Source organism: Idiotropiscis lumnitzeri, chromosome 15 (genome assembly GCF_059441095.1).
Source record: "Idiotropiscis lumnitzeri isolate Australia: NSW breed Sydney's pygmy pipehorse chromosome 15, RoL_Ilum_1.0, whole genome shotgun sequence".
In the NCBI taxonomy this organism is placed as follows: Eukaryota; Metazoa; Chordata; class Actinopteri; order Syngnathiformes; family Syngnathidae; genus Idiotropiscis; species Idiotropiscis lumnitzeri.
In genome coordinates, this window is record NC_142405.1 from 14,515,325 (window position 1) to 14,543,204 (window position 27,880).

General features: G+C 39.1%; 2 protein-coding genes and 1 long non-coding RNA gene across 4 annotated transcripts in view; all 3 read left to right on the forward strand.

The window, feature by feature from the left end:
* Window positions 1–3,154: 3,154 nt before the first annotated feature.
* Window positions 3,155–12,461, forward strand: LOC148323048 (uncharacterized). The gene is made up of 3 exons (XR_015846585.1): window positions 3,155–3,287; window positions 3,400–3,589; window positions 12,369–12,461. It is a non-coding gene; the product is annotated as an uncharacterized LOC148323048 (long non-coding RNA).
* Window positions 7,344–10,774, forward strand: hoxb4a (homeobox B4a). Its single transcript, XM_088316110.1, has 2 exons — window positions 7,344–7,851; window positions 9,162–10,774. The coding sequence occupies exons 1-2, from the start codon at window positions 7,431–7,433 to the stop codon at window positions 9,434–9,436; spliced, it is 696 nt and encodes a 231-aa protein (XP_088172236.1). The 5' UTR covers window positions 7,344–7,430; the 3' UTR covers window positions 9,437–10,774.
* Window positions 12,456–27,880, forward strand: part of hoxb3a (homeobox B3a) — a 30,275-nt gene continuing 14,850 nt past the window's right edge. Inside the window, exon 1 of one of the 2 annotated variants that reach the window (XM_088316104.1) lies at window positions 12,456–12,626. The gene's annotated coding sequence lies outside the window, so the exon portion shown is untranslated. Of the gene's footprint in view, window positions 12,627–25,790; window positions 25,814–27,880 lie in introns of those variants that run through there. The other variant, XM_088316105.1, reaches the window with a different exon arrangement.

Consider the following 27,880-nt stretch of genomic DNA (forward strand, 5'->3'; position numbering starts at 1 on the left):
ACATCTTCATTGAACAGGAAGCTGATATACTTGCAGGAAGCCATGACTTAATGTCGTTGTGCGGAGGACAGCAGGTGTATACTCAAGTATATCGTGTACCTTCTGTTATAATGGAAGTGTATTTCATAGTTCTGCCTGTCACAACGCTGTTGGTCAACATAGATGAAGAAAGATATATTTGCAGTTAATATCTAATAATTTTTCGACAAATTACATGAAATTGGACAATTTCTCGCGTGATCCCTGATAAAATAAAACTTCCCACTCATTGCCACAACAGCCTTGTTGGGAATCCATCCAATCCTTTGTGAATACAAGGACTTGGGTGGGATTTTCACGTGGGAATATGTCTGTCTCTTGCTTCAGATGATTATCCAAAGAATGCAGCTCTCCCCCTCTGCCACCAGAGACCGCTTGAGACCAGGAGGACCACATGAGCGGGTCCATAAACCCTGTAACTAACCTACCATTTAAATCTGTACATTTCAGAATTGCATGCCACAAGAATTCTTAAATGTTGCTCCTGGAGTGGAAAGAGAGTGTTCTATATGGACTACATCCACACCATATGGTGCAAAAAGCAATTTACAAAGCCTCACATTCACCTATTCACACATGCATTGTTGTACTATTGGAGGCTGCCATGCAGGGCTCTGCCAGGTCCACTCGGAGCAAATTAGGGATCAGTTCTTGCTCAAGGACACTTCATATGGTCACAAGTGTTGAGAATCAAACCTGCAAACATTATGTTGTGTGACGACTGTTCTGCCCCTAGCTGAGACATGCTGCTTATATAGTGTGAAACATGAGAGCATGTCACTCTGACTCGTTTAAATGGACTTCAATCAGGCGATAGTCTCACTGTAAAACCTTGCAACACCAAAAGTCCCTGCTTCCTGCCCGAGGAAAGAACTACAATGCCAAGCTTTATTGTCAGAGCTGAATTCTTGGGTGTCAACTACACAGCCCGCAGCGGAAGGTTCAAGGAGTTGAAGGGTCAAAAGTTTACCATCGTGCGTGGGTTACGCCCTCACCTCGCCTCACACTCTTCTCCAATTGCTATAAGTCAAACCCAAAAATGGGAGGGCAGCAGAGAGATATGGAGGAGGTAGATTAGAGAAATGATGACAGGAGGCAAAGGAGAGGTGAATACATGACCTTCTTTTTCGAGAGACAAAAGCGTAGGGCTGGCTGACTGTGTGTGGGGTGAATTGAAAGTAAAATAGGTAAAATTGGGGGGTGGGATGTGGAGATCGAGGGTATTGGGTGACATCGAGGTGGTTTGGTGTGAGTTGCAGATTTTGCTATCACCTTTACATCTGTAATGTACATGACTCATAGGCATATGTATATATTTTTCACCGACATACAAACAAGTATAATAATATTATTATTAATGATAATAATAAGAATTGTTTTATATATATATATATATATATATATATATGTATATATACACAAAATGTTGATTATCAATAATAATAATAATAATTATAATTATTATAATTTTTTATTATTGTTATTATTAAAATTAATAGTAGTAGTAGTAGTAGTAGTAGTAGTAGTATAGTTACATAGTAGACGTCGTTGCTGCAGTAGTATACACCTGCGTGGTGTTTGCATTGTTGGTTGGTTGTTCTCGCTGTCCTCTGGGATTTTTTTCCCGTCCAAATTAAAAACATGGATATTGGGTGAGAGTGTACTAAGCCTTGCCCAAAAGCCAGCTGGAATATTCTGGCACTGCCCAGTGGCCCAAAAAGCAGTACAGAAAATGACTAGATTTATTATTCAGGATATGCACCATGCTACAGAGAGGTGTCTAATCCTTTGTCATTTTATTGTGAATATAGAGACTGTTGGCTAAGTTAGTTATGGTGGCTGCTTCTTATTACGTATTATTAAATAAAGAAATTGTATTACATAATAAATTATGATCCATGAAGTAAATTGGACGACATCAGTCAAGAATTATATACCACTCTAAATTGCTGGCCACAAGCATTTACGCCAAACATGCACTTGTCTTCTGATTAATTAGCCTATTGAAAGAGTTAAAGTCTATTTCTCATGACACAGTTTAAATAGTCACATGGCAGCTCCATTCTCCTATAATATCTAAATTTTGTGTTGCAATTTTCCTATGCTTAAGGGGAGAAAAATTCTTAATTGCATCGCTGTATTCCCCTTTTGTCCCTTCCCAACCCAAGTGTACTTATTCATTTATAAATTGTCGGGTACCTTGCTAAAAACACCATCAAAAGAGGAAACTGCGTCTTTCCTCTTGGTTCATCCTGAGTTCACCATTGATTGGGTTTAGGTCGTAGCGCTCGCATTCTGTCTGCAACTTGAGTGATAACCAATCAATATTGCCTTTTTAATGGCTAAAGCATGGTACTTACATGCTCGCTTAAAGCACAGTGACGTTTTTTTGTACAAGAGTGCGTAAGCAAATTATGACGACAATGACTTAAAAATGCAACATTTAGCACATCTGGCAACAGATTAAAATGCATTTGAAGATCTGTAAAAATGTAAAATCCTCTGGAGATTCTACCTCTTGCAACTTTGATGCAACCCTTTTTTTCGTTCTAAATATTTACTGTCTTGAAGGATTGTAAAACCGCAGGGTTTCATTAATTGTTCCACGACAAAAGGAAATGAGAAATGACATTCGAAGAAAAGAAAAATCTGTTTTAGAGAGCGATATAAAGACCAGCCCACCCCTACCGTAGCCATCGGCCATTTTTCTTCAAATTAATGACTCCCAACTCAATTTGCTATGACGGAGGGAGCGAAAATCACAATGCAGAACGAGAGAGTAGGCAAGAGAGAGTAAGTGGCCGAAAGAAAAGGGTGCGGAAGAGGGAACGCGAGGGCTGAGGACTGGAGGGAGGTGGGGGCAATAGAGGGGGTTTTGCTCGGGGTGAAAGGGAGGTCAGTATAGTCACGACATGACGTTGAAAACAGTGGACGCGCCTCTTACGTTGAACAAAGCGTGTATCTTAGTCGCCGATTAATTGGAAAACTTGAGTCCACACACACACACGCACACACGCACGCACGCACACACACGCTCACACGGACACGCACGAAACGCGCGCGTGCACAATATGAGTAAATGCCTTGCAGAGCAAGCTGTCCTCGGCAGCCCCAAGCCGCAAACAGGGAAATACTGCAAGGGACCTGCCATTCGTGTGTCGGGTATCTCATGGCGATCACGTGATGGTTGTGCACTGGAGAGTGGTGTCGCTGTGTTTCTGGATTTTCACCACCAAGGCGATTTCAAGGTTATTTTTAACACCTACTGTCTGCAGTGGCTGCTGTTGAAGAGTCTTTTCTTGTACGTTTAAGGGGCTGAGTGAGTGGAAAATAACAGCGACTTCGCATCTCTTTTTCTAGTTTGTAGACACATTGTGGAGACGTCGAAGGACGCGTGGCATCGCAATGGATAGGAGAGAACGCATACTGAGAATATTAGAGTTGCTTTGGCGAATCAACTCAACGAAAATGATGCGTTCATAAAAGTGGGACATAAGAAGACGACGGTGACTGTCTTAAAGATTGAGCCGGATTCGAGAGCGGCACATCGGTGAGTATACAGATTTGAGTTGGGAGGGTGGGGATATCCCCTCCTGTCGTTAGCGTTCGAGCGTGCCTGCGCGTGCGTGGGTATCAGGTGGTGCAGGTGGTGAGAGGATAAGTGATACCACGTGCTATGCAACTGTCTCAAATGTACCGTCTCCTTTGCTTATTGCATCTGGTGATTTTATCACAAAAAATACCCAATTTAATTTTTGTCAACGCGTGAAGTTCACCTGGCAAACACCATTGTGTTGCAGACGAATTCAAATTTAAATACCTTTGTATTTGCAAATTCGATAATTGTACACGCATAAATCCACGTGGTTTAAATTTCACTGTTTTGTTTTGTCTTGTTTAGTTTTGTTTATCACTGTTTGTTCACCTTTTTCCTGATATAACTTTGCAGCTATGACTTTGCGCTTGATATTACTCCTCCAACTGCCCCAATTCACGGTCAGGCCTGAGAATAATGGGAAAATTTTTCTTATCCTGTCCGTCACTCTGCATAACAAAAGAACTGCGAATGAGCCTAGCTTTATTTTTCAAACTATACATTTTTCTTATTTGCTGTTGCCACTTCTTTGTCATCTGAATAATACTTCAACACTTTGACAAGACCAGTCTATGTAAAAAAAAGCTCTCTATGCATATACACACACACGCACACCCCCACACCCACACACACACACACACACATATATATATATATATATATATATACACACATCCTTCCATTGATATTTTTAGTGGTGCGTTTTCCCTCCGCTTTTTGGTTACAATATCAATTAAAAAAATACCAACGTCTGCTCTGAAAAAAAAAAAAATAATAAAAAAAATAATATATATATATATATATATATATATATATATACATCCTTCCATTGATATTTTTAGTGGTGCGTTTTCCCTCCGCTTTTTGGTTACAATATTAATTAAAAAAATACCAACGTCTGTTCTGAAAATTGTGGTATTTCTTGTTTTACAAAAACATTGAAATATGAAATATGCTATTTATGGTATGTGACCTACGAGATAGATCTTTATCTATTTATAAAACATACAGTGATTTTTTAGCACAAATGTGCATTTATTTATTTATTTATTTATTTATTTATTCATGTAAAGGAGACACGGTCATCTGTTTGCATTAAAAAGCAAAATGTAATGATATATTGATGCCGTATTTTATTTTTTACTATTACTCCATTTTTGCTTTTTCACACGAAACTAAAAAATCTATATAATATTAATAACACTCAATATAATATTTATCGCCTAATATAACTATTTCCCCACACAGAGAGAACGCAATTGAACGAAGTTATTTTCTTCATTTTTTCTTTGTGTTCGTGTATGTTTGAATGGGAATATTTCTGTCTTAGTTGACCAGCTTGGTGAGTGACTGCATGGCAGCAAACTGACCTTCGTGTGGACTACGTTGAGCAGCCTAAACAAAGGCTGCTGCTGACAAACTTGACGTAGACAGAGGAAGTGTCACAGTCACACTCAACACACCTTGATCGATACCTGGGATGATGGCAGAGCGGGAGGTCAAGTTGAATGCGCCCACACCTGGGAATGAATAGAATAGAATAGAATAGAATAGAATAGCATATTTGGTGCGGTGTATAATTTTACAATGCAACGAAGTTTGTTGCAAACACTGTGGCTTTATTTTCAAGTGGAGGGCTAGCTGCTTATTTTTCAGTTCAATTCAGTGATATAGAAAGAAACGGAAGAGAAGCTATATTGCCGAAAGCGAAGGACCAGTTTTATACCAGTAATATCAGTTTCACTATCATGTGAGTGCAGAACATTACACTCCACGGATTTTTTCTACTTGATATCCCATGCTTACGCAGCGATAAATACATTGCAAATTGAAGAAAATGTTTGTTTGTGGGACGTAAGAAAGAAAGAATTGCAAACAAAAAGGCTGAACAATCCACAATTATTCTAGTAAAAACTAACTTTGATGAACATTTTTCAAAAGGACATCTCATAATTTTTTAGCCAGTTTAATTCAAATTTCAATTTGCATGCGTTCAATACAATTATAATTATTATTGTAACACAATATATGTACAGAGGTATGTTTGTTAATAATACTTTAACATTTATTATGATAATGATTTTTTTCTTGTTGGACCCTTACCTGCTTTGCACGCTTGTGACATATTATTGCATCTTCTGTCAGCTGGGTAAAATGTCTCCTTCTTGCAGTAAAAAAATATATATAAATATATAACAACTCACCCCAATCCCTACCACTCTTCTCTTAACGTTTTAACCTGAGAGACCCTGTCTTCTATATCTACCCTGTAGATCCGGATTTGTGTCCAAATCTTGAAAGCAATCACAAATTCGCTTCTAGGGGAGTATATAGTAGATTTATTAACGACGGCCCCGATGGACACAACAAGAGTTTAGTTTTTTTTTTTTTTTAGCATGGATTGGACATCATTTGCCACCAAAGGAGGCCTAAAGGCAAAGTTGTCGGTGTTATTTGGCCAGCGTTTTCATTTAACAAAAGCTTTAAATTATGGGTCATTTTTTGCTTGTTGCTTTAAAAAACTCGATTATACCTACTCTAGCATTCCAAAGGCCATCCCCGTAGTAGGCTTGGACTCTATTAATGATTTCTCTAGTTGAAAAATGATGCGGTCGACTCCACTGCTGCTCATCGGGTGAAGAGTGTGTGCGATTGCGCGCGCGCGCGTGTGTGCGAGTGTGTGTCTGAACGCGCGTGCCTGTGCGCGCGCGCGCGAGTGTGTGTGTGTGTGTGTCAATTTTCGTTAAAACAAAGGATTCGGATGTGAAATGAAATAGCATTTGGAGACACATTAACACTGTACAGCCTACTATTCTGCAATTACTGACGTTCCTATAATTTATTTTATTATTATAGGTATAGGCCTGTGCCGTTAGAATGTTATTCCTAAATGTTGCATTGTATGTATGTATTTAACTACATGTATGATTTTGTGTTTATCTTCGTTGACATGGGCATTCAGTTTTAGGCCATTTACGAAATTTACGACTCATATTAAGCTTTGTTGACATTGAATTGAGGTGACTGACTACGTCCGTGCATGAAAGTGTGCGTATACTTGCTCGTGCGTGTGTGAGTGTGTGTATGTACGCACGAGTATAACAGGGAAATTATTGCTTTATTTAAGTATTGTAGGTGAATATGGAACGAACGCCTGCTTGTTGCTCATGGAAAGTTCTCTTATAGTGATTAAGGAGGCAGTGTAACCGTTACTGGTTGATTTTCCATCGATTCCAAACTGGGTATAGATTTGTCTCTGTCACAGTAGTTGGGTGGCCGCACAACAGTCCGCTGGCATTTTCGCTCTCACTGCACTTACCCCAAAAATAATTGATGGGCAGTTGGGGTGGGGGGCAATTCACAAGTAATATTCCAGGGATTATTTTCACGTTTCATTTGAACACATTTGATTTCCAAGAATTTGATGTAAACTCATGATTTCGTTAGAGCAGAACGATCTTTCCCTATAGGCGGCATGCGTGAGATTTGGGGAGCAGGGATGCATGTAGAGGAGAGTGAAAGGAAGGGAGAAGACTTGTTTGTGACTGCACACAAAACGAGAGCACACGACGACGTGCGCGTGCCAGGGGCGAGTGTACACTTAACCCATTTCCTTGTCCACGGCGCGTCCTGCTCACGTTCCATTGGCTCGCTGTCGTCACGTGGCCGCTTAACTTTGTTCACTTGACAGAAAAAGTAGGAGGGTTCAGCGGAACAGGAATGAACGCCGCGTAAAGGGATGCGATATGAATTTTAGTCATATATTAGGTTCCATTACGCATAAAGAGTGGCATTAATGGCCATGAGCTCCTATTTGATCAACTCCAGCTATGTGGACCCCAAATTTCCACCTTGCGATGAGTACTCACATAGTGACTATCTGCCTAGTCATTCTCCGGACTATTACCGCTCCCAAAGGCATGAGGCCGCCGCATTTCAACCAGACTCGACTTTCTACCATCACCAGCAAGACCAGCAGCCAGCGGAGCCGCAGTACGCGCAGTGTCAGCGAGCAGGGCAGCCCCCCTCAGTGGAGATGCCCTCTCGCGGCCTCGTCATTCCCCAGATTGGAGAAGAACTCGACCGGGACTCGGTGACACCCAGCCCGCCTCAGTCGTGTGAGCAGCCGCTTCACAGTCATAACACGTCTTCCCCCGCAAACACAAAGAAGGACCCCGTGGTGTATCCGTGGATGAAGAAAGTGCATGTAAACATTGGTGAGTGTTGCATGCAAACTTCCGTCTCGCTCGCTTGACATGCAGTCAAATCCACGCCGTTGTCTTGGTGTCGACGGTCACAATCTACAGCTTCCTCTCGCTTGGACTTCGACTGGTAGTCCTCGGAGATTTACGATCGTCTGTTTGCACGGCCAACATAATTACACCCTCCATAAATTTTTATTACACCTCTACGCCGAGGTGCCTTTTTGAAGTCCGATCTCAGGCTCGAGTCCTTGCTTTATGACAACCCAGACTGAACTCATAAGTTAGGTTTTATGCTGTGGTAATTAGATTTTAAGTGGTAGGTTTGTATAAACCGTGCGCTCCACATTGCCGAGCCTTCCTTCCCCTCTCTGTGTTCCAGGGGAGGGGAAGTTTTATGGCAGCTGAAATATTTCTGTTTATAGAGCGTGCCGTAAAACACTAATGTAAAGGCAAATACCGCCATCTATTATATCTTTTCAGTGTTGTCGTTGCCTGGCTGACGACGATGTGAAGACAGCTGTAACGAGTAATATGTCCACCCGAATGTTGGAAACGGCGTGGTTGCAAGTATAATGGGAGTTTCAATGTTTGCTGTTGCTATCGCGAGTTTATTCAATCACGTCTTTTCGATGTGGATACTAGACAGACAATCTACGACCCTAACTTCCAGTGTGTCGTGGGCGTGCAGACGTTGTAAAGAAGCATTCCCCCATTTAATGCGCTCATTGCTTCCTTTGTCGGTCCAATTAACGTTTAGCATGTTTTGAAGTATCCTGTCCAAATGTCGCAGCTCTCAACTACAAAATGTAGTCAAAATTTGGCCTTCGTTTTGGAATCAAATCACATCTTTTGTCAATGTGTGTGTGTGGAGGTGGGGGGGTCCTTGCTGGGGGTTGGGGGCATTAACAAGCGCATGACCACGGAAGCATTCTTTTTTTTCGTAATAGATAAAATAATCGTGACCACTGAGGCTGCTAATAGTATTTAAAATCGTAATATTTTAATTGCCAAGAATTCAAACGTTATTAGGATGCGCATTGTGGCAATCTGCATTTAACTCATCACTTGCAGCAAGCACACATAATGCACGCGGTGACTGCGCATGAGGCTCTAAAAGCACCAGAGTCTGAGGATTATATATTACCTATTACCTTTAATTTTTTTATAGTGGCGTGCACACAACAGCACACCAAGTCAGATGTGTGCATCATAGCCAATTTTCCGTGCTCGTCCCTGAATGGGCTATTGTTACTATGATGATTATTTGTATTTTTATTATGGTTGTTGTAAATATAGTAATACGTTACTTTGTTCTCTCACAGTGAGTTCAAACTACACAGGAGGCGAGCCGAAGCGCTCTCGGACAGCTTACACCCGCCAGCAAGTTCTGGAGCTTGAGAAGGAGTTCCACTACAATCGATACCTAACGCGCAGGCGCAGGGTGGAGATAGCACACGCACTGTGTCTGTCGGAAAGGCAGATCAAAATCTGGTTTCAGAACCGACGAATGAAATGGAAGAAGGACCATAAATTGCCCAACACCAAGGTCCGCTGTGGGAATAATACAAACGCCCAAGCTTTAACTGGCTCCACCTGACCACGCATAGAAATCGTGCTCATCTGCCCTTTGCTACATTTCTGCCATCCCCAAACAACGAAGCTGTTGATAAAAACTGTGGATCTATCGGAGATGTTACACATTCTGGCGGTCACCGTTCTTAACACAAAAACACTCAACTAAGAGCCTGACTGAAAGCAGATGCAAAAGGATGATGCCCACCTTCAAATTTCACTACATAATATTTTTATATTTTGTGTAAAATCCACGTTCACCCTTAATTTACAGTTTTCATTCATAATAACACCAAATTGGGAACAATTAGTCAAATTCATTCTGTGCCTGAAGATGAGTGAATGGAGGAATGGATTAAAGGCGGTTCTGCCTTTTTAGTAGTTTCGTCAAACCACTCGCACGCTCCGATCCACCGCAACGTGACAGCGATCTTTCTATCGAGATATATTATCACACTATACTGTAAATTGTGTAAGTTCCGTCCTAAATGTAACCGCAATGAAAGGCCTTTATGCAAAGAAATGAATGTGTATATAATCGGCTATTTATTGACCAAATCCAGGTTTTTTAATGTTAAATTTCATTTTCGATACTCAACATTGCTCGCAAAATGATGCATGTTTTGACGCCGAGAATGACAAGGAGCGCTATTTGCTGATATTTAACGCAGGTTGCTAAGTTAAATAACCAAGTAGGCCAAACTAGTGTTCGGAGAGATGTCAGACAAACACCCCAAAAATATTGATGTTACAATGTTGTAAATTCACGTAACTCTCCCCTCTTTTTCTCAAAATAACGAAATGATAACACGTATATTCACATGAAACCGATGCACGTTTGAATTAAGTCAATCCAAAGGATTTTCTTTTGTATTTGTAATATATACCAAGTACGCACTCAATACAATATTACCTCGGCTGCACTTTGAAAACGTTTTCTTCAGACCGTTGAAGTGACAAGTGACGCATGTTCAAGCGTTCTAATTTGGAGCATTATATGACGAGTGTATCAAATATTACTTGCAATAAAATGCTCTGTTGAGATCCTTTGTTATTTTCAAACCGTAGTCTAATAATGTCTGATTGCTCGATTGAGACGCACCACACACACACGCACGCGCCCACACGCACGCGCGCGCACACACACACACACACACACGCACACTCACACACAAGCCCGCGCGCACACGCACGCACACGCACGCACACGCGCACACGCACTCGCACGTAGGGAAACTTTTATTGCATTTCAGAATTATTTGTTGTATAAAATACGCGCATAACATGTCGCCACTCCCCTTATCTTATGACAAATATTCCAAGTGTTATTTTAAGATGTTATTCTATTTACATTCCAAAGATATTTTTTACATATTAAATAATAATAATAATAGTAGTAATAACAGTGTGGAACGTGTTATGCTGCATCTGTGTTTATATGCTGTTTTAAATATTTGTCAATACAAAATAAAATCACTCCTGAAAATGCGTTGTTTTCCAATATCCTATATTTTCCACTGAGAAATTATTTTATTTGCTGATATTTTTCCTAATAATTATTGCATGTTAGTTTTAAAAATGGATTCAACTTAGCCTTCTCAACTGTCATCTCAAGCAAACCCAACGCTGAAAGATGTGTGTAAAATGCATACTGCACAATGCATTTCTCAATATGATTTCAGTGTTCTCAACACACACAAAATGGGAGTTGTCGTGAGAAATCAGGGGCTCATGATGATTAATTTTTCCTTGCCGCTAGTGATCTTGGTACATTACGTCCTATAATCTCGTTTTAAATCACAAACCGTCCCTCCGTTTCACCCCCTTTCCCCGGTTAATTTAACGGCATTGTGCAGCACATTGACACTGAATGGGGCCGACCAACATTTTCCATTCATCGTTGAATAATAATTAAAAAAAAAGACTTAGTTGTGGTCTTTGAATACGTTAATGAATGTGATTTCTGCACAACGCTTTATTCTTGTTCCCAACATAAGCGGCATGTGCGCATGTGTGTTTTTTTCCCTCTTACAATGTAAAAAGGGTGAGGGTCGGCACCATAGCTCAAACCCTGACAAGCAAATAGATAATCAACAAGACGAATGACTTCTTTTGTAAGCCTGGGCTCCCGTATTAATTTTCATTTTCTTCTAGAGCAGGTATTGAAAAATAAAGCGCAAGAGAGGGTGTGGGGCAAGAAAATAGCATTCCTCTCGATGAACTTTAAACTAAAAATGTGCCCCCCAAATTGGTCCACTCGTATTCCTCGGCCCAGAGAAGATTCGCCATTACATGTTGGCTGATTTCTCCCTGGGCCCCTTGCCAAAGAGACTCCCTTTGTCCATTCATCTATTTTCTTCCATTTATGAAAGCCTATGGCACCGTAAAAAACACCCCTCGTATCAACCAGCACGCATGTGTTCGAATGGCGAACAAAACAAATTAGCAGTGTCGTATTTGCTTGGCTTCTGTTTGCATCTTGAGGCACCTGTCCTATTCCATCTTTTGCGCATGCATGAAACATGGATTGGACGCACTAACTAACAATAGCGCTTCGCTTCAAATACTTTTCGTGCATTATTAAACGTTGTTGATAAAATAAAATTTTAGCTATACATTTCAAATAAACCCTATAGTCCAAATACTAATTCTGCCCCTCTGTGTTTTATTAAATCTTGAAATAAATTACCACCTGCGTACCATGGTTACCCATTTAAGATGCATAGAAGCTTATGTTTAGTTTTCAACCTCATATCAGCCGGACCTTCTGTTGCTTTCTTATAATGAGGGAGTATTATCGTGAGGATGCCCTCGGCCTGTGAAAAGTTTAAGACCATTATTTGGAAACAGGAGCGAGACGACAGCTCAGACAAGAAAAATGTGAGAATTATACATGAAACAACCATTAATCACCTGTTCTTCTTAAACCTTCTTCTTTTTCTATTGTCATTTCACAGTCTCCTGCAAGGCCCCTTCTGTCAGGAGGAACAGAAGAAAAAAAGAAAGAAAACGTCTTGGAAGACATCCCCCTCCTCCAACACACACTTAACACTCAAGAAAGAACTTTCTTTTCTACCCACTCATTCAAGGGCTATTTTTACGCCCTTCGAGAGTATAAGAAAGAAAAAAAAGTTTTTCCTGCTCATTGGAAAGAAGACACCGATAGGAAACTCGAGAAGATGGCGACGGATTTCATAAACAAGGTGCCTTGCAAGGTAAGGCCTGGAAATTCAATTGTAACATGTCCGTGTTTGTATTTTGGCTCCCTTGCTTGTTCAGTGACGGCTCCGTGGCGTTTTAATGGTTTTATTGCCCTATGCGCATTTGGTGGAATTAGACAAATGGCCGTGGGGGCTTTGGGTTTGCGTGCGCGAACATGCATAGTGTGCGTGAACGCGCGTCTCTGGTACAGATCACGATTAGTGTTGATGTTGTGTTTTCTGTTCTTTTTCCTTCAGTGTTTATGAAACTTGTGTCCGCTCACCATTGCACCAAAACGTCACTTCTACGTTTGTTTGTCACTCACTGGGCCTCGAGGTGGTTGAACATCTGTTTTCGTGCATACATGGCAATTATTGCACGTGCGCATTTGAATTTAGTGTTTTTTGTTTTACCATTATATTATGTCATATGTTATATTTATATACTCAGAAATTCACATTTATACACTTATATATTAAGTGTGGTGTCAATGTCCAGGAGCATCTGTGGTTTAAATGATTCTAAATTGATAAAGATGTAGTGGGCAAGGTGAAAATAATGTTGGTTAATGGCTACTTTCTGTGAAAGAAAAAAAAAACTATAGTATTTTTTTAATGACTGCAAACTATTGCGGTTTCGTCTTTCTTGGGCCTGTTATCCATTGACCAGAGCTGCCCCTTGACACCTATAGAAATCAATCTGGGCAGAGTTAGAAATAAAAAGGGCAAAAGCTCTGGTCTGCCATGGCTACATTCAATGCTCGTAGAAGCGAAAGAAACAAACGGAAAAATATGCAGCTGCTATCACGAAAGGCAGCACAGTGTGTTGAGGATTGATGGTTGTACGGGGGCCGTGGCCAGAATGGGTTCATACAGGGGACACGTTTTGCTGACCGATGAGGTCGGGTGACTCTGAAGCAAGAGGCTGACCTGTGGTTATCCCCCCCTCCCTATGTTACCCGCCTTGACCTCGCAAGGGCCCTGCATCCTCCGCTCATTCGGACATTCCCAGACCTCCCGAGCCCCCTAGCCCCTTAGTCATAACATGCAGAGTTTAGGGCACTGTAAACCGCAGGCAGTCAGAGACAAACTGCCATGGAAGCCAATCACCTTTGGAGGGGTCGCATTCAGTTCACAGTTAAAGGGCTAGTTTTATACACAGAGATACGCAGTTCATAAAAAATAGTCTTTTATGGTTTAGAGATAAAATACTGAACTTGATTTTATTTATGAATTACTTTAAAAACAATGCAGATGAAACAAGTCACTTTACTTGAAACTGCACATAAATTAAAAGACTACTAAAATAAGCCAATTAAAAATGAAATAAACAAAACAATAGAAAAAATAGCAACAAATAACAAGACTACATGAGCAGAGTCTAATGTGCTTGTTGAAAAAGCCAAGGACTATACATGATTTTAAGAGTATACACAAGTGTATATATATATATATATATATATATATATATATAAATATATATATACACAAGTGTGTATATATATATATATATACACAAGTGTGTATATATATATATATATATATATATATATATATATATATATATATATATATATATATATATACATATATATATATATATATATATATATATGTATATATAATGTTTACTTCATGTGTAACAATGGAACACCCAATTCAATGTGAAAATGTATTTTCAGTCTGTTCATTCCGCATGCGTGTCTCATCCACCATTTTTTATCATATCATCATTTGTTAGCCTATCTATCTATCTATCTCTCTCTCTCTCTCTCTCTCTCTCTCTCTCTCTATATATATATATATATATATATATATATATATATATATATATATATGTTATATTAACTGCTTCTCCTCACTAGGCTTGCGGGTGCACTGGAGCCTATCCCAGCTGTCTTCGGGCAGTAGGCGGAGGACACCCTGAACATGCCAATTGCAGGGCACACAGAGACGAACAACCATCTGCACTCACACTCGTACCTAGGAGTAATTTAGAGTGTACAATAAACCTGCCATGCATATTTTTGGAATGTGGGAGAAAACCGGAGACCCACGTGTGTGTGTGTGTGTATATATATATATATATATATATATATACATATATATATATATATATATATATATATATATATATATATATATATATATATATATATATATATATATAAATAATTACATAAAATTAGGATAGGCTCCATGCTCACCCTTGACTCGAATGAAGAAGTGGAAAGGTGGGCTCATTGCTCATTTCAAATATGTTAAATATGCCTGTGAAATGAGCAGTATGTGGATGAGTAGTCATTATATTCATTTTTGTACTGCATTCAGTCTTCACGGACTCATGCTTTAAATCACCCACAAACCGATATTTAATAAAAATCTGCAATGACAAAACAGTATAATTTGATTAAAAGTCGGACTGAGCTTTTTCTCCATACATCCACCCAACCACACAAGTCTTGAAAGAGGCCGGGGGAAGACCTCACGTGTGGCGCTCTGCAATATATTTTAAACTCGAGACAGATTTACGAGCGGCAGTAAAGAAAAAAAAAAAATGACAGAGCTTGGTAAATCAATCTTCCTCTGTTCACACTGTTTTTATTGTTGGATAATAATAATAATAATAATAATAATAATAACAATACATATTATATAATAATAATAATAATATTTGATATTATGTAATAATAATAATTATTCTTATGATTATATAACATCAACATTATTATTATTATTAACACTATTATTATTAATAACAATAACTACAGTAATAATAATAATAATAATAGTAATAATAATAATAATAATAATAATAATTATTATTATTATTATTATTATTTCTACACAAATCCAACAATCATCTCATGCAATATTTTTTTGATTCATTCTTTATAGTAAAAAACACTATTTTCAGTTCAGAGTCAATGACAGATTAATGGTTAAAGAGAAGGAAGACTGAACCTGCCCTAATCCATCACGCAGAGGCCACTCCACAAAACCGCATGATTCTTAACGTTTGAACATCACTTCCACCACTGGCGCAGTTGTAACATATATTAGAACCATAATTATTGTTTTTTTTTCATCGTGTTCAAACAACGAAATGGTGATGCAGACAATATTTTAATATCTATTTAAATTGAATTCAAACATGGCAGTGAGCTAACATATACAAACAAGGCCACTATGATCCTCTTTAGTGCAGTGCTGGATTATTGAAGCCAATCAAGAATTCCATTGTGTTTACTGGATTTTTTTTGGGGGGGGGTTGTTTTGATTTCTGTTGTATTTTCAATGCATGTGGCACATTTGCAAAGCAAATTCGTGAAACTGTTGTCAGAACGTCCAGGTTCCTTTGCTGCAAGCTTATCTTCGCTGTTGTTCACACCGACTGCTGTAATTTATGGCCATCATTACAAACGCCATCATCATCACTGCAAATGTTTGATTTCAATCTTCTTGTGGGCAGGACAGAAACGTGCCATATTGCTCTTTGTGTGAATTTAATTAAAGGATTAATATAAACGATAACTCCCTTTATCAGAATATGTATGTTTTTTTTAAATGCACAATGCACCCCCCCTTCTGAATTTACATTTGTTCTATAAAACAGTTCACATTTATTGTTTGACATATGTTTCTTTTATATGGTAGCCTCGGTATATCCTCTCACGTTTGACCTTGAAGAAGTTGTTGCTTGAAGCAGCGAGGTTAGCTCTTCTTCCATGCTCCGTTGTTTCATGCATTAGAGATCTGAAACCATACGGACACACGGGGGCCAAATTGTTTCCCGATTCTATTGTTACGGCCCTGCCTGGCCACGCGACGGGAGACCTTTGTCTGCCTGTTGTTTCTTTGTCATTCTCCGACAATCTTCTATTTGCTGAACACCAAAGTTTTGCTCGCTATTTTTTTATATGCCCTACCACTTCGCTCTAAGAAAATAACTGTAGTTCACGGCCTCTAAGCGGCTTATCGTGTCTTTCAGTAGCTAATGTTCTTGAAAATGTAGTTTGCATTTATAATTATATTCACAGGAGAGGGGATACGTATTCTAACGACAAGATATGTTATTCAGTACATTTTTTTGAATATTTCACAATTCAGCAAAATATGATGGAGTGTTTGTGACAGTAAAAAAGGAATTTCCGGATGTCTGAAAAAGACAAAGATGAAAAACAGCAACGTCACAAACAAATATTTCCCATTCATACTCATATTTCGGCATAAAGTCATTAATTTTTAAGGAATTCAACCAATATGAACAGTGGAAAAGGATGCTGAAGTGTATCAAATAACGAAACGTACCATCATTTTTAAAGAGCACCATGTAACATATTTAATTTCTTGGCCCACCCGTTTCTTTACCTTATAACTTTATGTCATAATTGCAGAGGTTGCAAAATCTATATTTATCTGTCAGAAATATAGCGCCAAGAAAAGTTGTCTCGTGTGTTAGTGTGTTAGTGTCGTGAAAATTTAAACTCTCCTTTCAAACAAAAAAGGGGGACACGAGTGAGGTTCCCCAAACAGAGAGAGAGAGAGAACAGAGAAGAGAGTGAGAGAGATAACTGGAGAGAGAAAGAGAGAGAGCGAGAGAGAGAGAGAGAGAGAAAGAGAGAGAGAGAGAGAGAGAGAGAGAGACAGAGAGAGAGAGAGAGAGAGAGAGAGAGACAGAGAGAGAGACAGAGAGAGAGGATAGAAGAGAGAAAGGAGCTGCAATATAACAAATTTGGACGGGTGTGCGTCTTTCGGGTCGTTGTGGACACAGCGTGAGTATTGCGGAAGGAAGAGGACCTGCGTTGGGGGAAAAGAAAGCACGCTCCAACGACGCTGCATTGTCCTCGCCTGCATCCATCTCACTGGCTTATAAGCTTTTTTTAAGCCCTTGGTAAATATCCCCCCCAAATAACAATAGTGATGTGATATTCTCATCGTGCATGTTGCTGTCGTGTTGTTGACACATATCACCTTGCCCATAATCATAATCATAATCATAATCATTTATTTGAAATCAATGTTAGCCGGTGGCTGTTTGTATCTTAACAATCACTTTTATATTCTTCTCCATCTTGCTCCCATCACTTCCTGTCTGCCTCTGCATTCCTCTCTACTTCCATCCCTCCCTCACAGCCTCTCTCTCTCTCGCTCTCTCTCCTTCTGCTTTTTCTCCCTGCATGTCAGCCAGCAGCCAGCTACTTCTCTTGATTTATAGTGAGGCTGGGTGTCAGCGTGCGGCCGCGCCTGCCATTGTGTGTTTGTGAGGGAGTGTTGTTGTTTATGGCGTTATACGCGATAAGTCGTGAAGAGATGGTGAGGAGGAAATGACGGCCGATGGAGCGACGATACACTAGAGACCAGTTGAGATTGGCTCCCCTTTCCCCTCTCCCTGCATATGCCTTCATTTTCTCCATACCACCACACACACCCATGCCTTTTAAACGTGCACTTGATTTGCTGAAAGGGTTTTGTTTTTGCTTGGGAGCTGTAGCTCCAAGTGTTGAATTTCTGTGGCGAGCAATTAACTGAAAATTAGGTTAAATTTGACACACAGCGGAAAGAGTATTTCATCCATCTTGCTGGGAGGCGTTTGATAGTCCAAGTTAGTGATAAAGCTGTACAAAGCCTTCTGACCGCAAATTTTAATTAAATAAGATACACAATAAGCATTTTATACACTAGGAGACCTGTGTAATGTTATATTTATCAAAATCACCTACTCAGACTGAAAGCTACAATCTCGTACTATATCCGTGTTGTTTACTCCCAAGTAAATTCTTCGAAATGAGGCTGAGGCTGGTATCCATTCTTCATGTCAGTACTCCGTGTCTCTGCTTTTTCTCAATCCCACACCTTCAATCCAACTATTCTCATACTTAAATGTGCGACAAAAAGGTGCTGCCCATGTTAATGTGTGGATCTACAGTGATTTAAAAAAAAAAAGTGGCTCAAAATCAGGTTGTTTTATTATTAGGATTTCACAGTAATAATAAAAAACCGCATTCATAATAAAACATAGCAAGCATAACAAGTATAATATAATAATAATAATAATAATAATAATAATAATAATAATAATAATAACAATAACAATAATAATAATATAATAATAATAATAATAATAATAATAATAATAATAATAATAATAATAACAACAATAATAATAATAATAATAATAATAATAATAATAATAATAATAATACTAATGAGTGTGGAATATAGCGTCATGGTAGCACTTCTAGCGGATTTTTCTACATTTAATCCCCGCCCCTCCCATCCCATTACTCTAAAACTCGGTGTAACCGAATTATAGTTGATCCGCCATTTCCCGTCAAACGTTGACGGCAACGGTAGCCTGAGACGATTCTTTTGACAAGGTGGAATGCTCCATTCTGCCTTCGTGTAAAATATAATCCAGCACGTTATCGTTCGATATGTTACATACGTATTATATTTTACAACATGAAAGTTGAAATTACGTATACTCGTGCAACTATTGGCTATATGAAATGGTAACTGGGACATTTTATATTTGTTTATGTTTTCGAATCAAACGCTGGCCAAATTCCACTTTAGTATACACACACCAGATTACGCGGCATCAGATCACTTGTTTTATCTTATCCTGAGGCATGTGACCGCTTCTAAGTGTGTTTGGTCTGGAAAGATAAAGCCAAACCCGCGTAAAATAGTTCAAATATTTCTAGAAACGTCATCCACCAAACAGTTAAGGGTGTTATCAAATCTCGCAAGGTCTATCGGCATTCACAACTCTTCACATCAACAAATCGCAAATTCTGGAGTCTAGGTTGCCGTGCAACACAATAGAAATGAAACTAATAGTCGCACTGCCTGCAAAATGCTTTAGCACAACGGGACATCATTTATAGAAGAGCGTAAATAATTCTAAAACCTTTGTTATGTTGACTTATATTTTGTCATTTGTGAGCCAACGCCTGGCAGACCTCACGAAAACGGCTATGAGTACGACTTAAATTTGAATTAATGGACAACACCGTTTTAACATCATGAGCGCTACAATTAAAGTTTAGCGCATCATGCGCGGTTATTGAAAATGAACGAATATTTTTTAAGGCACAAAGCATTGTTGTATATATATATATATATATATATATATATATATATATATATATATATATATATATATATAAAAACAATTTCATGGAAGTAAAGAAAGTAGGTCTGGATTCAAAATATCGGAAAATGGTATAATCCGATTTTGAAACGGTGAAAACATAAATCAATCAATGAAAGGGCTCTTTAAATTGTGCATGAGAAACGATTTAAGAGTTGTAAGTGGACAGGATTTTTAAAAAGTCTTTGTTACGCTTTGTTTAAATACACACATTAACTGGTTTATAGTTGTTCTTTTTGGGGATACGTCTGAATTTTGCGCTATTATTATTATTATTATTATTATTATTATAATTATTATTATTATTATACTTGCGCTTATCGTCGTGTCTAGATTTTTTTTAACATTGGCTGCGTGGGCGAGTCTATACGCGTGGGACGATAACACATACAAAACACACAAAGACAGACGGACTGACGAAATCAAGCGCACATTTCTGCTCCTAATTTCGTTTTTGGCTTTTAGCTGCGGACTATGGCGTAATTACCAAGCGAACATACAATGGTGATATTAAATTTTGGTCAGTCACTGAACGTGAAAGTTCACATAGCCCAAAATAATTTTGGTCATTCATTTAAGAAAGCCAATACTTCCCGCGCGTTATTTTTTTCCTTGGTCTTGGTTGAATACTATTTTTCCCTATATTAAAAAAAAAAGTATTTAATTTGTATGGTGTTGTTTTAAGCGTACATTTCAGGAACACGCCAATAATTTGCTAAATGTACACAACTCCGCTCTCCCCCCTCCCTCTCGCCACCACCTTGTTCCACTGCTGGTTGCTCTCAGTTTGACGCCATGTAATATCCAACATCTGTGCCGCGTGCAGGCAAGACAGACAGGCAGGTCAAAACGAACCTCACTGACCCCCTGGCCCAGCTCAACCAGACTACCCTATTGGATAGGGGCAAGAACCAGAACCCCCCTTCTTCTCCCCGACTACTTCGGCATCTCTTGCATGGCTCTCAGTCGGCTGCTTGGTTCAGGAACAGTTCACTCAGTCATTCCGGTATATCCCGCGCATAGGCAACGTCGGAACCGCAGATTCAAAGCACTACAGCAAATGTGAAGGGAGAAAAGCAGGTTAGTATGAATTTGATGCAATGGCCAATAGGTGGACGATATTGTCATAAAAAATGATACAGAATGAATAATGATAAGTAATCGTTTTATTTTTCAGATTCAGTCATAATCACATCTTGTCTCTTTGGTGCACAAATGCTCTGCATGGGAATAAGAAGCGAGAAGTCCCTGTAGCGCAGTGCAGGAAAGAACGCGGAGAGAGCGCCTGCGCACTTTTTTTTAGGGGAGCAGAAAAAGGGGCCCAGACTTAGGAGACCACATCTGCGTGTGAACGATCGGGAATAATAGTAATGCCAGCCAGCAGCGTGAGCGTTGAAATACGCACTGAAAATCCAAAAGAAAACAACGAGCTCCCTGTTTTTCAAATTGTCCTCAGAATAGACTTGATCCGAGGAAATCACCACTTCACCAAATAGAGATCCAGGTATGTTGTGTCCCCGCGTGTACGTTTTGCATGCTCAGTCATTAATCTACCGGGGTGCATTTCCGAAGCATGCCGATCCCACACCCTGTCACGAAACATGCTGCGTGCCAGTGCTCTGGAGCCCACTGCAAGGTCCAAGCGTCGTCCCCACGTGTACGCGCCACTTGTGGACAGCAAAAAACTTGGTAGCTTCTATGCGTGTCAGTGAATCCTTCAGACAGATGCCCCAGAGTGGGCAACAAACAAGGGCCCTGCAGTCTCGCTATTCTTTTCTCTTTCTCTCTCTCTCTCTCTCTCTCTGTCTCTCTCTCTCTCTCTCTCTCTCTCTCTATCTCTCTCTCTCTCTGTCTCTTTCTCTCTCTCTCTCTCTCTCTCTCTCTCTCTCTCTCTCTCTCTCTCTCTCTCTCTCTTGGAAGAACATGAGAAAGGAAGAACAAGGGTGAGCGGAAGAAAGAAAACATGTAGTATTAAATGGGACCTGGCAGCCAGGTGTAAGGAAAAAAGATCTGTAGCTGCACAATGATTTATGATGGTGTGAAAAGATTGTTTACTCTCAACTTGCACCACACTCTTGTCTTGCCTTTGTCTCTCCTTCCGTCCATCCTCAAATTTCAGCAATGTGTTTCCATGTGTGAAGGGGTCACAAGTTCAAGCACTGCTGCATTTTAGGGGCTCTTATGTGCCGTACAATTACAATTTATAGCGGGTTGGTATAGTTCTGTCTAAACATCGTGATTGGTTACAATATATGGGCAGAATACCTTTGGAAGGTAACATATACAAAATAGTGCTGCGATGTGTGAAATAGGACAGGCCTGAATTGACCTCGCACTTGCAGCAATTTCCTCCTGCTTTTACTGTATTGCTGAAGCTGGACCATCTGCCAGTGGGCTTAATGATTTGATCACATTACAATTATGTTTTTTTTCCAATTCATTTGTCAATTTCGAAGCATGCTGGTGGAAATACATTGCAGTTGTGAGTAAAAATATTAAAAATAAATCCAGATACCATTACTATTACCATTACTATATGTTGACATGAATACATTAAGTAATTTAAAAAAATTAATAGTGCTCCTGTGGTTTATAACATGCTTGACTTGCATGGAATATCCTCGCTTTTGTTTTCGTCTTCCCTCTGGGTGATGTTTCTTCAAAAGACAAAACAGCCACAAGCGCCAGCTTGATGATTTACTTGAGTGAGGCGACAGTTTGAAGGTTTAGAAAAAAGCTGCGCTTAACAGAATACTCTTTCTGGGTTAATGCAAAATCAGATGGTCATTCCTCTCAAAAAATGACGTTTGTGTTGGTCGTGTCTGTTTTATAAAAGTGTAGTAAACTCACATTAATATCTTGTTCAAGCCCTTATTGAAAATATATATTTTCATTTCTTTTATGAATGACACAGCATTCCCTTTAGATTAATGTCCTGCTCCCAAGAATAGATTGGCTCATCAGTGCAAAACTTAATGTTTGTAATTATCCTTTGCCGCTGTGTTCTTGACATGATTGGTAAATCACACACTTCACATGTTGTGCAAGTATAAAGACCATGATTCCTCCTTCTTAAACCCCCAATACACTCTTTCTCTTTCTATCATTTTCAATCTCTTTCCCTCCATCTCCCCTGATGTCAGGGCTTCCTTTGAGTTTGAGGTTAAAGATTACCATCTCTGATAAAGATTAACTCTCCGTCAATGGAAGGTGCTGATGGGGTGAATAATTGGCCCACAATTGTTGGTAGGTTGTGTCTTGCCTACAGCTAAAGTCATTTGGAATGATGGTCAACTGATTGCTTAGCCTAAGGTGTAATGTAAAATCCTCGGAGTGCAAAATGCAACTTCAAGGTGGTCACCATTTGAGTTGGTGAGTTGTTTTACTTAAGCTAAATTGAGCTGAAATGTTTCACAATGCAAGAATATAGTTTTTGTTGTTGACACACTGGCTCTATTTTCATATTTAGTGCATATGTGAATAAATGCTCGCTCACTGCACCCGCTTGCCGATTTGGCAGACAACTCTGCTCAGATGATATTTGGTCCCAGTAAACAAGAGTCAAAATTGAGAGTAAAATATTCATCTTAAAATTCAGCGCAATATTTGCAATGAGATTTTCATGATGTCTCCATTTAAAGGGAATGTGAGGAGCCCCGTTGATTGGCGTGGAATTAGGTTTGCTGTGCTCTCATTCACAACATACGCTGGTTTAAGCAAGTTTGCGAAAGTTCCAACACCTGCACTCCCATACCTCAGAGCAGATTTAAACTTTGCTGCGCCATGTTTGTGTTTGTTTATTATTTTTCTAAAGATGTGCTGATGTTTTTTATTTCAGACTAGTGGGAAGGAATAAATACCTCACTAGTTTTTGTTACAGCATAATTTCACAAAATGTCCACATATGTTAACAATACAGAATTTCCGAATTATGTGTTTCTTTTATTCACAAAGATCAAGTAATGGAAAGAATGGACTAGAGAACCACTTCAAGAACAACAAACTATACGGCTTTGAGTTACAATCAGAAGTATAGTGGAAGAAACTGACAGAAGGAACAAAAACATGCATATACTCTATTTGTGGCGCACATGACTTTTGAAAAGTAGTGTTGAAACAGGTGTGTTTGAGTCATCTATACCTGCAGGGGGAAGAACGACGGAGATGAAATGTATCACAATGCCAGGCTTGTTGTAGCTTCCTATTTAGTGAGTGTGTCAGTGTCTGCATCATGGTGGTGATGCTGAATGACATGTTCAACCTAATTAAACGTCAATTAATATTTTTAATGGACTTGATGAGTGTTACTTTGGAGGGGAAAACAATAATACTGACTTAACTTGTGGTATAGTAAATAGAGGGTTATTGGTATCCCAAAGGTGTTAGGGGTTGATTTAAAAAAATGTTAAGATTGATGGATTTCCTATTTTTAAGAGGCTGTCTTTGTGATTTTTGAGAAAAATATAGGAAATTAAAGGAACACTTCTTTAAAGTTCCATATGTGGCTTGATTGGAAGTAAAAGTATACACTTGAGCTGAAAAAACACACCACTATATTAATATATTTCAGTTTTATGGAAACATTTTCAATACACACAGGTACTTCCATGTTGGGTCCAACTGGACTTGTTGTGTGCAATATACGGCTGGACAGACGACACATATTGGACACATGAGGTGTACACAAAGAAAAATAATGGCAAAATACATGGCAAAAATTTGCAACCACATATGGTTTAATTCTTTCAGGATTAACTACAACTCTTTGTGCACATCATTATGCAGTCTATTTCAACGTTTGCACACGTGACAGTTTGTGACGTGTAAAGTGAACATGGCGGCCAGCCAAATTATTTTTAAAAAGGTTTTTAAAGCTATTAAATTTCCAAGATACAATTATCAAATTAATAATTGTAAAAATATAATTTTGCGAATTGTGTACATGTGTGAAGTATCCCTCTAAAGTATTGACTTAAATCCAAAATAAATGTTTTACAAAAGAAAAAATAACCCCTTTAATATTTTGAACAATAACGGAGAAATGTGATCACACCACATCACCAAGAGAATAGAACGAGAAAAAAGTGCATATTGTGAAATAAAATGACCTAAGATGGGCGATAAAATTTCTACGTTTGGGAATAGAAACTATTTAAAAGGTTTATTTGAACAGGCATACAAAAACCTCGTTGTCCTCTTTTGCTGAAATGTTGGCTCATCAGCTTTTCTGTGACTGCGGAGGCGGCCTCATTCCTTTGTCTCGGCCTTAATGCTATCTTGCGAAGCTCGTCGGGCCTCCATCATTCGCTGGACAACTTCTGCCTTGTCTACTCGCACAGCTTGCTCCGTATCTCTAAATTTGCGGCGTACCAGAGAGGCTAAGTGTGGCGACACACTGTGAGGAAAGGCGGCTTATGATGCGAAGGGGAAGGACGACAGCCAGAGCTGTGCGTGAGTGCACGGGCGGAAACAATAAATAACTTTAAGGTCGAGGTTGTGATTCACAGAAGTGCTTGTTTAGTGGTGCTTGTTCCATGAAGGTAGGGAAAGCCTTGCTTTTTATTCATCACTTTTGGAAAAGATGTCAGCCGAAATACTCAAAGTGGAAACGTAATTTTATTCATCACTTTGATATCTACAATGCAACATCACAAACAGGCGTGGACAATACTGCACAATTATACACGTACAAAATTATATTTGAGAGGAAAAAAACGAATGAATAAATAAATACTGGGATACGTCACTTGTTCCATGTAATTAATACAATGTTCACAATCAATAAGGTCCACTTCAGTGGTGCAGCTCATGTTGCTTCGTTCCGGGATATGGCAATGGGGAATCGTTTAAGGTCCGGATACCTGTCCATTAGACAACACTGGGTTTCTGTTCGCTATTGGATTTGCAAGACCTTATGATGTTGTATGTTTTGTTTTCCTTTTCCTCTTTTTCTCCACCATCTGCCGCCAACAAAAGTTCTTAGGAGTTTTGTGGAGGCTGCCCCTTTCCACCAAAACACTACGACATAGAAGAAACTCTCGCGGTGAGTTTCACGCTTTATTTATTGGTTCTCGAAGTTCATCACTTGGGCTATAAATGTGTGCGTGTGTGTGTAAGCCGTTTAAGTTATTCGCAGGAACATTTACAATTTTTGGATGATTGTACAATTTCTGGATGACTTCCCATTTAAAATGAAAACAAAGAAAAAAAACAGAAAGCTTTCCTATATCTTATTTATTGGTTCTCGAAGTTCATCACTTGCGCTATAAATGTGTGTATGTGTTTAAGCCTTTATTTGTAGCAAGATTGCCGGATGACTGCATATTGATAATGAAATGTAACAAACACACAAAAAATCATTTTTATTTAATTTATTTGTTTATTTATTTACAAATAAACAAAAGCGAATTCAAACATTGTTCCCGATTGCCGATATGCTTGTTGTAAATATATACAATATGGCACAACCTAAAAGATAAATTCTATAAATATAGTCACATTAAATGTTTCCAGTTTAACACCTATCCATACACATTTTATGAGATGAAACGGACATGTGCTGATTAATAAGTGTTGCAATGTGACAGCCGGAAATGCAACAGGAAAAAGGGAAGCGTGTACATGAGATGGGTAATAAAACAGACCCACGTAACTACTGAAATTTATTAATTGTTACCCAACAGTTATTGACATTAGGAATGACGTTTCAGCACTGGGATGATTAATTTGCTAGAATTAAAAACACAAGAAAATATTATTGTGTGATTAAGTCAAATTTGAGCGGTGTATTGGGGCAAAAACATTCATTTTTAATCAATATACTTGAAAGTTTGCTAGATTACATATCGATGCATCTCCTTCTGTGAGGTCCTTGAAAAAATTCTTACGCAGCCGGAAATATTGGAATTGTCCAAGAAAAGTAAAAAACAAGCGCCATTCTTCGTAATCAATGTCGTATTTTCACAATGGTGCACAAGCAGTAAATCCCCTCTGGGTGCACGTCTCTCTCCCACGTCGTTGCTCGTTGTGGAAAAATGCTGATTATATATTTGGTTAATAAGTAACGTGCTCTTAGTAGATCCTTCAAGTGACACAAAAGACTTCGTTGAATAAAAAATGTTGCAGACTGGCACATTTTCGCCACCCACCTTCTTCCACCTACATGGAGGTCATCCTCCCATGTCAGCTGCCAACAACGAATGATATCTGCTTTTAACTCGGTCTGCACTTATACACACGCGCGCGCAAGCGAGAGATCTCATAAATTTTACGTAAGTCTAAACGCCCTGCAAAATAATAAAAAAGAGCGAGCGAGCGAGAGCGAGAAAGAGTGAGAGAGAGAGAGAGAGAGAGAGAGAGGAAAGAGACCATGCAGTGCATTCTGACGCTGAGCAGAGGGTGAGATTCTTTCTGCAGCGAATGACTTTCTGCTATATTGTGTGACAACGTGTATTTGCGGTATACAATGTTCCTTTTTATTTCTATTTTTCAACACACTCATTTTGGTGCTGTTATCTTTAAAAGTAGATTCAAACTGTCCACGGTGGGCATCAAGTCAACATGGACATGACATCAGTTGAATGATTTTGATAATATATTATTTTGATTTATGTATTATGCTCATCTTTATAAGATTATGTTGTTCACTGATGTTCTGAACGTGAGTGTGCATGGTTGTCTATCTAAAGATAAAGATGTCCTTTATTAGTCCCACAATGGGGAAATTTGTGCCCTGTGATTGACTGCCGACAAATACAGGGCCTTTCGCACAATCTCAGCTGGGATAGGTTGCAGACAATGCAATGCAAACAAATCAAGAGCACAATCTCCAAAGGAGCGAGAGAAAGAGGGTTCTTGTAAACTCCATAAGAGTTTTTCTATTGCTTCTGAGTCACCAAACACTCGCAAATAAATGTTCACAGCCAACTAAACAATAATCACATCTGTTTGTCACATGACTGCTCAAAGAAAATACTAACACCACACAACATTAAGGCCAGTTGCACACCACGCAGCCACCACCACGCACCACGTGATTCAAGTCATACACTCAAAATTCTGACTTGACGTATAGTCTCCAGTGGGATACAACACAATATTAATTTATTAG